This window comes from Narcine bancroftii, chromosome 11 (genome assembly GCF_036971445.1).
Source record: "Narcine bancroftii isolate sNarBan1 chromosome 11, sNarBan1.hap1, whole genome shotgun sequence".
In the NCBI taxonomy this organism is placed as follows: Eukaryota; Metazoa; Chordata; class Chondrichthyes; order Torpediniformes; family Narcinidae; genus Narcine; species Narcine bancroftii.
The window spans coordinates 87,663,746-87,676,366 of record NC_091479.1 but is presented as its reverse complement, the minus strand read 5'-3'; the positions used below and the strand labels follow the sequence as shown (position 1 = coordinate 87,676,366).

General features: G+C 40.2%; 1 protein-coding gene across 7 annotated transcripts in view; it reads left to right on the top strand.

Moving 5' to 3' along the window:
• The first annotated feature begins 2,857 nt into the window (after positions 1–2,857).
• Positions 2,858–12,621, top strand: part of cttnbp2 (cortactin binding protein 2) — a 94,921-nt gene continuing 85,157 nt past the window's right edge. For 6 of the 7 annotated variants that reach the window (XR_011346692.1, XM_069903895.1, XM_069903898.1 and 3 more), the window contains exons 1-2: positions 3,885–3,960; positions 5,753–5,860. Coding sequence is in view for 6 of the 7 variants with exons in the window: in XM_069903895.1 (XP_069759996.1) it covers positions 3,886–3,960; positions 5,753–5,860 (183 nt within the window). In the remaining variant the exon portion in view is untranslated. Of the gene's footprint in view, positions 3,453–3,884; positions 3,961–5,752; positions 5,861–12,621 lie in introns of those variants that run through there. The other variant, XM_069903894.1, reaches the window with a different exon arrangement.

Genomic DNA, 12,621 nt, shown 5'->3' with positions numbered 1-12,621 from the left:
ACCAGCTCCATAGCCAAGAAAGCCCAGCAGTGCCTCAACTTCCTGCGAAGGCTGTGGAAAGCTCATCTCCCACCCTTTATCCTCACTACATTCTACAGAGGATGTATTGAGATTATCTTATGCAACTGCATCATCGCCTGGCTTGGAAGCTGCAACACCTTGGACCTCAAAAGACCCTGCAGAGGATAGTGAAGTCAGTGGAAAAGATCATTGGGGGCTCTCTTCCTACCATGAAGAACATCTACAACACTAGATGCAGGTGAAAGACAATAAACATTGTGATGGATTCTTAAACTGTTCTCCCTTCTGCCATCCAGATTGGGCAACAATCCCCCCCCCCCCCCCCCCCAAGCCATAAGGCTCCTGAATTCCCAGAACATATATGGATAGTGTACTGTGGACTTTTACTGTATACATCTTAATATTCTAATATCTTATATTTATGTAAATATGATCCTTGGTCCTGGAGAAATGCTATCTCTACTGTGCAAGCATGGTATGAACAATAAATAAAGTGACTTGACTTTTTAGTGGGTAAACATGTCAACAATGTTCTATTAAAAAGAAACATTTCTTTAATATTTTGTATATCATTATGAGAATATCACTGATGGAGCAATGAGTTCACACTTAGCTTTGATTTTACAACATAAATCTATTTGATACAAATTGTTTCACATCAGAATAGAAGTGGAAGGCTCAAATATAGAATCTTTCCACCTCTTAATGAGGTTATGGGTGATCTTAATATCTGATATGCTGTGAATGGACACATTCATTCCAGAGCTCAGTTTGACTTTTAAATTTTGGTAATGCTTCAGTGATTTTCTGCTTTCTAGATTGAAGATTAATTATTTAGTGATGACAAAATTATTATTTTTTTCAGAAATGATAGATATACATAAAATATTCATGATTTAATAAAAGCTTTACATATTTAACTAAATTAATATACATGTAAGAGCATTTGCATTCTGTTGGTGATTTCTATTGAGGAGTGGCTGCACAATTTAACTGAAATATACTGATCTATCATTAGTTTTGCCTCAAGTATTTTATATGTGTATCTTCACCAAATTATATAATTGGGGTGTCAGAAATTATTTTCTTGAATCTCACACTTTACCAGCTATCAGCTGCCATTTTATATTTAGCATTTTGTTCTACTGCCCATTAACAGTTTGAAACCACTTCCATCAAAAGTTATTCTATATTTTGTTTAAACCAATTATAAGGTACGTAAAGTCTATGTAGCTTATTATATTAAAGGGAAAAATGTCTTTTGTGGATGTGTCTGGTGACTAATTTTTATAACACCATCTGTTTGCAATGATTATATAACCACATTGACAAAAAAAACTTAATTGTGTGATATAAATTTGGAACACCAAGAAATCCAATAATATATTGCAAAAATAATCTACAAATCTTTGGTAGATAGAGATAACAATGTAAACTCCAAAAATGTATTACAAACAGCTAAAATAAAATGGTATGATATAGATGGGAATGACAAATAGAAAGAGAAATGCCAAGGATGATGACTGATCATCAATGTTAATTTATGGAAATAATTTTTGAAGACCCCCATTTTAATTATTAGTACGAGAATGGAGATTCTTTTAATAATGATTGGTATAGAACATTGTCAGTACACAGACACAAAAAATGAACTAGTAAATAAGTGTAAAGGCAGATAACAATTATATTTTATTTTTATTATATTAGTTTGTGGCATCTTTATCTGAAGTCCTGGTGAGTTACATCTTTGAAATGCTCACCCTGATCAATGCATATAAAATGTTTTATGTTTTATAGCATCTCTAGCATACACACATACACTCAGCAAAATGTTATTATCAAATGGAGTCTTCAAATTCTAGTTTAATTTCCTGATATGTTTAACACTATTTGGATGAAAGATCGCTATGTATTTTTTAAAACCTTTGCTACGTAAAAGTCACTGTTTGACCTGCTGAGCTTCTCCAGCATTTTGTGTTTTTACTTCAACACATTTTCGTGATTTACTTCCTTTCCTTTGGATTTACTTCCTTTCTTTTGATTTAAAAATATCATTCATGGCATGGATATCTAAATCCTAAAGGGGACAGAGTGGGGAAAATCCAAAAGATTTAAAAAAATCTATTTTAATTCCTATAGGTCAAATTATTTTCCACCATTTGATTACATATTTGATAAATACAAATTGTATCCCTGAGGATAGAAATGCAAACATTTTTACAGAGGTATGGATGTAAATTTTAAAAAAACACATCTTAATGACTTTGCCACATTGTGTTGGGAAACAAACAAAAATATATTTTGAACGAATTATATGATAATTATAATTATAAAACAGATCAAATGTACTACATTTTTTATTCCTGATATTGGTTAATGAATGACTCCTTTAGTTTCCATGTAATCAGGAGATGTATCCTCGCTCACTAGCAATAGCAGTGAAACATTAGAATGACTACTTAATTAGTCTTTGTTTTGAGAAATGAATCTATTGTTTTACTTCGCCCGGATGCAAACCTGCACCAGTGTTTGTCAGTCCCTCGAAATCGCAATGGAGGAAAGACGTTATATTTTTAAAAATACCTTAGATCGTAAATCTCCTTTCATGCGAGACCTTGGCATTTATGCTGTGTGTCTGGATGCGAAAGTCTGCGATCATCCTATTTAAAACGCCGTGTGGCGAAGCAAGGGCTTAATTGCCTCTCAAATTGATTGTCATTGCAAATGCCCTGACGTGCATCTGGGCATCATATCATGGGGAACATTGCCCCCCCCCCCCCCACCCCGCCGCTAGCATCGGCTCTTTGTCTGCACACAGTTTGCCGCTGAGTGGGCGCAACACGGTTTTGCCGGCGCAACATTGCAATACCTTTTGCCCACTGTCCCTTTCATCATTTCCTTCCCCGTGTAATAAATAGCCCAAGAACAATATTGTTGCAGGAGCTGCCGATGGAAAGGCAAGAGCGCCAGGGACGGAGACTATATTTACTGCTCGTTTCCCCTGATCCGTTTGCCACGAACCAACTTCTCATTGAAACCCTATCGTTAAGGCATCTGCTGCCTCCTTTGCGCGAAGACCCATCGCAACTCCGGGCACCGTTCTCATCGCAACTCCGGGCACCGTTCTCATCGCAACTCCGGGCACCGTTCTCATCGCAACTCCGGGCACCGTTCTCATCGCAATTCCGGGCACCGTTTCCATCGCAACTCTGGGAACAATCCCCATCGTAACCCGGGAACCATTCCCATCGCAACTCGGGACACACTTCTCATCCCTCGACGTGGGCATCGCATCAGCCCGGTCTTTGCAGACCGAATTGTACCGCACAGTTTCCATGTTTCGGACCCAGGGTGGGGGTTTTCGAGACCGGTGATCACTTTCATCTGATCTGCCAGACCCCCTTCCGCACCGAGTAACTCGGACCAAGCAGGTAACAATCTAGCCCTGGGAGACGAGAGCCCACCGGGAAGTGCAACTCCCCCGCCAGAGAACCCCTCCCAGCTCATCCCATTTCAGACCGACTGACTAGGAGGGAAGGTGGGGGGGGGGGAACTATGTTGCAGCACAATGTAAAGCCCTCAGTGATCATTCGCCAACTCACTCCGGCCTCTCTCCTTCACGTGGTCCACCTTCCCTGATTCCTTTCAGCGCCCCTTGTCGAAGGCGAGGGCCGCGCTCGCGAGGAGGGAGGGAGGGAGGAGCCGCCCCCACCCCCGTCCCCCCACCCCCGTCCCCCCACCCCCGTCCCCCCACCCCCGTCCCCCCACCCCCACCCCCGGGCGCCGCCCGCCAGCGGGACGGTTCAGTGGCTGCTCCCTGCCCCCTGCCGGGCGGCTCGCGCGCGCGCGCGCGCACAAGGCAAGATGGCGACCGAGCGCGAGCAGCGGCCGGACGGCGGCGACCCTCCGCCCGAGGACCGAGCCCTGAGGAGCAGCCAGGTAACAAGCCAGCCAGCCGCATTCTCCCCGACAGGAGATCCATCGTGAACACGGGTGAAGTAATGTCCGTCCCCCCCCCCCCATCTGGAAGTTCTCGCTACGACCCCCGCCCTCACGCCCCCCCCCCCCCCCCCATCCCATCCCTCAAGCTCGTCTCGGTCTCCCTTGGAAATTGCCCCGTTGCTTGTGACTCTCCCACCAAGAACCCAACGAGTGCATTCGATTTGGGTTCAATGCAGTGGCTGAGATTCCCGCTGTGATCTTGGACCCCCCCCCCCCCACCGCCTCCTCATCCTCCCCCCCCCCCCCCCCGCCCCTCCGTCAAGGTGGAAAGTGGCACATTTTCCGGAATTGGAAATGAATTCAGTCCGTTTCTTTTTTAAATCTTTCGATGAATCCGACCCCGCAGACCCAGATTTTTCAGGCCGCGACTGTTTCTCCTCAAACAAAACCCGGAGGGGGTTGCTTTCGTGCAGCTGTAATTCCAGCCGGTGCCTCTGCTCTTCATCTTGTGTCAGTTCGAAAAGCGAAAGCTCGATCCCATAGAACATTTGCCCAATGATATTAGCCTTTATATTGATTATAATTGAAGTTTTCTTCGAATGAAGAACCTTGCTGGTTTCCCAATGATATTGGCCTTTATATTGATTATAATTGAAGAACCTTGCTGGTTTCCCAATGATATTAGCCTTTATATTGATTATAATTGAAGTTTCCTTCAAATGAAGAACTTTGCTGGTTTCCCAATGATATTAGCCTTTATATTGATTATAATTGAAGTTTCCTTCAAATGAAGAACTTTGCTGGTTTCCCAATGATATTAGCCTTTATATTGATTATAATTGAAGTTTTCTTCGAATGAAGAACCTTGCTGGTTTCCCAATGATATTGGCCTTTATATTGATTATAATTGAAGAACCTTGCTGGTTTCCCAATGATATTAGCCTTTATATTGATTATAATTGAAGTTTCCTTCAAATGAAGAACTTTGCTGGTTTCCCAATGATATTAGCCTTTATATTGATTATAATTGAAGTTTTCTTCGAATGAAGAACCTTGCTGGTTTCCCAATGATATTGGCCTTTATATTGATTATAATTGAAGTTTTCATCAAATGAAGAACCTTGCTGGTTTCCCAATGATATTAGCCTTTATATTGATTATAATTGAAGTTTCCTTCGAATGAAGAACCTTGCTGGTTTCCCAATGATATTAGCCTTTATATTGATTATAATTGAAGTTTTCATCGAATGAAGAACCTTGCTGGTTTCCCAATGATATTAGCCTTTATATTGATTATAATTGAAGTTTCCTTCGAATGAGGAACCTTGCTGGTTTCCCAATGATATTAGCCTTTATATTGATTATAATTGAAGTTTTCTTCGAATGAGGAACCTTGCTGGTTTCCCAATGATATTAGCCTTTATATTGATTATAATTGAAGTTTTCTTCGAATGAAGAACCTTGCTGGTTTCCCAATGATATTAGCCTTTATATTGATTATAATTGAAGTTTTCATCGAATGAAGAACCTTGCTGGTTTCCCAATGATATTAGCCTTTATATTGATTATAATTGAAGTTTTCTTCGAATGAGGAACCTTGCTGGTTGAGGACTTAAAAAAAAATAGATCTCTTCAATCACAGTTTTGATTGTATTTAGGAAGTGTGTTTCCAGCACACAATGATGCAAGTTTGTGCAGGGGTCTTTCCATTGGTTTATTTGGATGATTTTTTTTTCCATTCACACTTGCTGGGCATTTCCTAATATATGCACATTTGCTTGTGTGGCAGAAATCTGAATTTGACATGGACAATCTCAGTAAACCAGAACTACTGAACCTTCTTAGCATCCTCGAGGGGGAACTTGAAGCCAGAGATCTGGTGATAGAAACCTTGAGGGTAAGTAGTAACCTGCTGACCTTTTTTTGTTTTAAGTTGCTTCCCCTCAATGAACCTATTTAATTCAGATTTTTCACTGTAGGATAAAGCGACGCAATGTTTGGATTTTTAAGCCAATAATATTTTTGAAAAGTGTCAAAAGTAAATTGATAAATATTTGTAATCTCTGAGACTTCTCATTCGAGGAATACTCTCATCACAATACTCTGAACTCATTTTGTTTTCTTTACTGTGGAACTTGATGTTAGGATTAATATTTTAGTGGAAGATTTACAGCTAAATTGCTGTTCCACAGATTGCAAGTGCTATACTGATGATGACAGTTGGTTAAGACGAAAGTTCAAGTTGACTGTGGGTGTGGATGCATGATTTAATATCATTGATAAAATTATTGAACACAATTTCTTAAGTTTCCCTTCTGGAATTGTGCTTTCTTATGGAGAATGATTGTGTTTGATATCAAGAAATTTCTCAATCCCTTTCTCTTCCTTCCACTTTCCTCATGAGTATCCATAACTTGCATTGCTGTTCAGTAAATGAACCAGTTAAACTGTAGGCAGCGACATTTCCTGCAGGTGTAGGAATCTGGGACAACTTCCCAGTTTAGTAATTTCAGCTTAATAAAATTCCAACTTCATCTTTAGTCTTCATTTGGTAGCCTGAAGCGAAATTAGATTTTTTTAGCAGAAGTTAAAAAAAACAGCACATTTTAATCACTTGTCATGATTACTGTATCAGAGATGGATTGGATGCAGTTCTCATGAAGCCAGTGTCAAAAGAGTTTGAGCCTGGGTTTTTTTTTAACCATTGTTGGATAGCCTTTTTTGGCAGGGTTGGGTTGGCTTGAAATTCACTCCTGCTCCAGGCTGCGATCCCACTTGACAAAGGATTTTTAAAAAAAATTGCAGGTCAATGGCACAGAAAATCAAAACATAAATACATTTTTTTACACTAATGTGAGATGTTTTGTGCTTTGTTAGGCAGGTAATTGTATGACTTTTGAAACACCCAGGAAGCATCTTTCATCACAGTTACAGCTAAATGTTTTTTAAATAAAAAGACAGTGAAAAAGTGGGGAAATGGAATGAGGTTGATTTCTTCCAGATGCAGAATAAATCAACTTAATCCTATTCCCTGATTTCCCCAGAATGTTGCAGTACAGATGGTGATTAGTCAGTCTGTTGTGCCTAGATCAACAGTGGAAAAATAACTAATTAGACCAGCCATTCTCAACCAAGGCCCCAGCACATTTAAAGGGGCTCTGGATTTAAGTCCTTCATCTGGGGGGAGGGCATGATTAAACATTTTTTTGGGGAAAGAAAGGACTGCTGCAAGACCTTGCTGTATAGTTGCCAAGCCATACAATATTTTTTCAAAACCTTTGACTATAAGGCAGCATGGTTTGTGTAGTGGTGAGCACAACACCTTTACAGCACCAACGCTCAAGACAGGACCTGGGTTTGAATCCTGCGCTGTCTGTAAAGAGTTTGTACGTTCTCCCTGTGTCTGCGTGGGATTTCTCCGGGAGCTCTTCAAAAAATGTACTGGAGTGTAGGTTAATTCATTGGAATGAATTGGCCTGTTACAGTGTTGTATGTCTAAATTTAAATACGTACCACTATCCAATTTGGAGCCTGACATCAAGCTTGCCCAAGAACATCAAGCTTAAGGATCTCACTAAAATGTTCATTTTCTCTGAATTATTTTTGTTTTCTTTTTATTAAGTTGTCACATCTTTGAGCTTATGCTTAAGATTCCTAATGACTTATTGTGTACAAATGATTGTGCTCTAAGATTTTAAATTTCTTTTGGTGTATTCATGTTTTCTTCTTTCCTATGCATTCAATAAGAATGGTTTCCTATTGTCAGTTTGTTCTGGAATCACAAGCCACAGTTATACTCAGAGTAAAAAAAGCATTGTTTTCTTTTTATTTCATGTAGCATAAATCTTTTTTTATGTAGTTAGTAAGAGAAGTACAGAAGAAACTAACTAAACTTGCTTCACAGGGAAGGGACCCATAAAGTTTGAGCAGACTCCTAAGGGAACCACAGCCAAAAAAAAAGATAGAGAATAGCTGCATTAGACTGCAATTTCTACACTGTAAAGTTCAACCATATAAAATCCTTTCTACTGGAATCCAGTATTTGAAGTGGCCAATTCTGTATGGACAATTATGTGATTTTTTTTTTTTTGCATATCCTAATTAAGATTTTGTGTTCTGCATTTCAATCTAAAAAGAGTTCAAATTTCATGGATTATTCAGAAATGGCCAAATGGTGCTTGTAATTTATCCACCATGGATTCCTTTCAAAATTCTCATATTTTCAAACTATATAAGTGGTTATTCAACTATCAAGTGCATGCCAAATGTCAGAACATTCTTAAGAGTCTCATCCCCCTGCTTATTTCCATATAATTTATACTCTCATATTCCCATAAACTCTCTTGTATCTCCCCACCCCACCTTGTATGATGAGCAACTTGTTTAGCCATTTAACCTTCTAAGCATGTTTGGGATGTAGAAGGAAGCTAGAGTTCTAATGCTGAAAAAACCATGCAGACATGGCAAGAATGTGCAAATGCCACACAGCACCTGAGATCACTCTCTGACCCAGATTACTGGAGCCATGAGTCAGTTGCACTATATCCTTATGCTGCTGTGCTGTCCCTTCATGGCTTTCCTGAATACAAATATAGTTCTGTAAACTATTATTTCAGGTGCCTAACCTTTTATCCAGGATTCCTAAAAATGACAACATCCAAAACCCAGAATTTTTTTCAGTAGATGACACCTGCTCATCAAAGATGGAGTTTAGCGCATGGGAGATTATTCTGGATGGTTCAGACGCTTGGTATTCATGGTGAAGTAGTGAACTGGATTTGACAATGGCTGGATGGGAGAAGCCAGAAAGTTGTGATGGATGATTGCTTCTTAGACTGGAGACCTGTGATTAGTGGTGGGTCTCAGGGATCAGTACTAGGACCATTGATGTTTGTCATCTATATCAATGATCTGGATGATAATGTGGTAAATTGGATCAGCAAGTTTGCAGATGATGCTGAGATTGGAGGTGTTATGGACAGTGAAGAAGGTTTTCAAAGCTTGCAGAGGGATCTGGACCAGCTGGGAAAAAGGCTGAAAAATGGCAGACTAAATTTAATGGGATGTTGCCCGGACTTCAGGAACAGAGTTACAGGGAAAGGTTAAACAGGTTAGGACTTTGTTCCCTAGAGCACAGAAGAATGAGGAGAGATTTAATAGAGGTATTTAAACATAGATAGGTTTTTTCCACTGAAGGTAGGTGAGATACAAACCAGAGGACATGGATTAAAGGTGAAAGGAGAAAAGTTTAGGGGGAACATCTTCATACAGAGTGATAGGGTGGTGTAAATGCTGGATCAATTTTAACATTTAAGAGGAATTTGGACAGGTTTGTGGATGGGAGCGGTGTGGACTGGGTGCAGGTCAGTGAGATGAGGCAAAAACTTTTTGGCACAGACTAGAAGGGCCGAAGAGGCCTGTTTTTGTGTTGTAGTGTTTTATGGCTCTATCATTATCTGGAATGCAAATAACCGGCAGCCTCAAGCAACTGGCAAAAAAAAAATTCTGGAAAATTAATAGATACAAAATACAGGTTTAAAATTGCCAGGCCTCACCATTAGTCTCAAAGCAACTGGAAATTCATTTATCCAGCATCTACCAATCTCCATTGGTACCAGATACCAGAGGTTTTACTGTGTGTTGTTTGTGTTGAAGCTTGAAATTGCCTAAATTATTTTGCTGTACCACATGATGATAGTGCTTGGACCCATTGAGTTCTTCCAGCAAATTGTTTTTTGCTCCAGATACCAGCGTCTGCAGTTTCTCATGTACCACGTGATATTTCAATCTCTGAGATCAGAAAGCAGGGGCGGTATTTTTTGTGATTCTTAAATGTTTGTTGATGTTCACTATTTACCAACACTTGTTGATCTAGTCAGGATCATTTTCCTAATACACCCTTCCATGTTTAGTTTCAATTCTATGTACTAAATGGACCAAATGTAGGAAATATTTGATCAATTGTTTTCAGTGGTGGCTTGTCCAGTAGATGTATGCAAGTTAAATTTGGGACACCAATTTGAACTGAAAATGGGACAACTTGCCTTGTCCTTTTTTTTGGTGCCTTAGCTGTGCATTACCTTTGTGCACTTAATCCTGTTTGCACAGCTGTATGTTTGAAACACAAGTTAAAATTTGCAGCGTAAACAGTATCTCGTCTGTATACTTAAAGACACAAGAAACGGCAGACACTATAATTTTGAACGAACAGCAAGAAGCGAGAGGGAATCAGCACATTGTATCCTCCCCACCTTTTATGCTTTTTCTAGGCACTCTCCATGACTCCCTGCTTTATTTTTCCCTCCACTGCTCCTACCCAAGATCCTTCCCTCACCTGGGTCAAAATTCTTTCAGATGAGGCAGATTAACCACTTACAGCTCTAATTTGTCTCCTGGATTGGTCTTGTGCTATTGATGAGACCACATGTGGATTGGGTGATTGCTTTTTTGGGCACTTGCTTTCTATCCTTGTTCACCATCTAGAACTCATTGCCTCTTCATATTCCTCCACATTCTTGTCATTCTACAACCCAATGGTATGACATTGAAATTTTCAATTTCAGGGAACTCCCATCCTGATTTTGTTCCACTATTTCTATCTACACTTTACCTGTTCCATTTTTCGTAGTCTATTCCGATACTTGAATTTCACTCTCACTCCCCTTCCTGTTTCACTTCTACCATCATAACCTGTCCATTATCCCATTAGTTTTTGATCCCTTCATTATCGACACCTACCACATGGTATCTGCCTTACCTCCTTTGGCTCCAGAAAGAGTCCTGACTCCAAACATTGAGCATTTATTTTGAATGCTGCCTGAGTGCTGAGTCCCTCCAGCTTCTCATTAGCTGTTTTCAGGTGGCCAGAATACCCCAATGTAAAACCGCACATTCGACCCGAATGAGGCTGTCGGCAGGCCACCTGAAAACGCAAAACTCAGCACCGAGGAGTACTCACCCAACCCTCATCGGGGAAGTATATTCTCCACTTCCGAGCAGTACTTGAGGCACCTGAAAGCAGCAGCAAAGCTGCTAGGGTGCGGGCGGATGTCAATCAGTTGGCGACCCAACTCCCCGACAGCCCCCGCTGCCGCTGCCCCTGCCCCGCCCCCCGGCACGGGTCATTGGGGCTCCTGTGCTGGCCATCCCATCCCCGACATCCCGCGCCGGCCGCCCCAGCCCTGACAATGGGCGGGACTATAGTCGACAGGAGCCGGCGCTTGTTTTGAGGCGCCTCTCCTGCAGCTGGCCCTTTCAGGTGCCAGAACAGCGCCTTCAGCGTTGCAACCTGAATGTCACTTCGCACACACCCACAGCCAGCTCCAGAGCTGCATTCTTCCAGCTATTCCACCTGAAAGCGACTCTAGTTTGATCTAGTCAGTATCATTTTCCTAAAATGGCTAATTTGTAAGAAGGTGTTTCTATTCCAGAGCCAGTGGGCTGCTTCAACAATTTGTTTTGGGCTCCACATTCTGGCATCTGCGGCCTCTTATTTAAATCCTCTCTTCCCCTAACCCCTCCCCACGCCTCTACATTTGCTATACTAATTGCAGCCTTTGTTTTAAATATTACTCTTCTGTATTTTTATTCCAATATCTTTTATATACTTGCTTCCCCATCTTCAGCTGGTAGTATCAGGACCCCACCCCCTAAAATCCTCATATTGCACCAATCGTCATGGCACTTTTCAGTACTTTACCTCTGGAGAGAGTTTGTTCTCCTACCTTACCTCTGTCTTTGGGTTGCTGTACCTCATTCTCTGTGAAGTTTCATTTGATGAGCTGAATGTTCCAGACCATATGTATGGTTGTTGAATTTGGTGGGGAAATGAGCAAAAGTGTGTGTGTCTTATTTTTATGGAGATACATCCAGGAGGTACTTAAGAATATTTTTTCCCCAATTATCTTTTTGAATGTTTTTCAAGAATTAAACTAAGCTTTATTATTGACATAAATGTTGTTAAATGATTATGTTCAAAGCCATCAGTTAGGTTTTTGAACATGGACAAGTAATTGTTGACAAGTTGTTGAGTGGTAACACAATGAAGAAAAATGATTAAATTGAGATCACTGTGCAGGCTGCTGGATGCAACATAGTAGCAACTTTTTTGAGTATAAAGAGTGACTGTGAACTTAAAATACATAATTTTGCAATGCTCGAGATTTCTAAAAAAACTGTATGAAGGAACTTCCAAACAACTTTTGAAATATGATAACATCGAGTAAATATTGAATATACTGGTGTGAGATATAATTACCGGTAAGTAACTTTGGACATCGCTTTCTGAGTTTTTTAAGAAATTTCAACATGATGGAATTGGAGAAAGAGAAATGATCATCTGAATTGTTAATTGTTAATGTTTTCATCAAATTAATGCTTCAAACTTTGTCAATTAGATAAATAATAGCAAATTATAAAAATGTATGAGTTAAATGTCCAACCAAAAATTCTATAGCTAATATTTAAATTGGGTCACAACACAAGATTGGTAAGACCATGTGAACTTACAATTTTCTCTCAATTTAGAAATTAAACTAGTGTTTGGAGAGAAATCAACTTGAATATTTTCTATTTTTAATGGGGGGGGGGGAAACACATGTGAATGTACTGAATAGGTTTTGCTTTCTGTTCTCTGCCTTCAGATTCTATCTCGGAAAT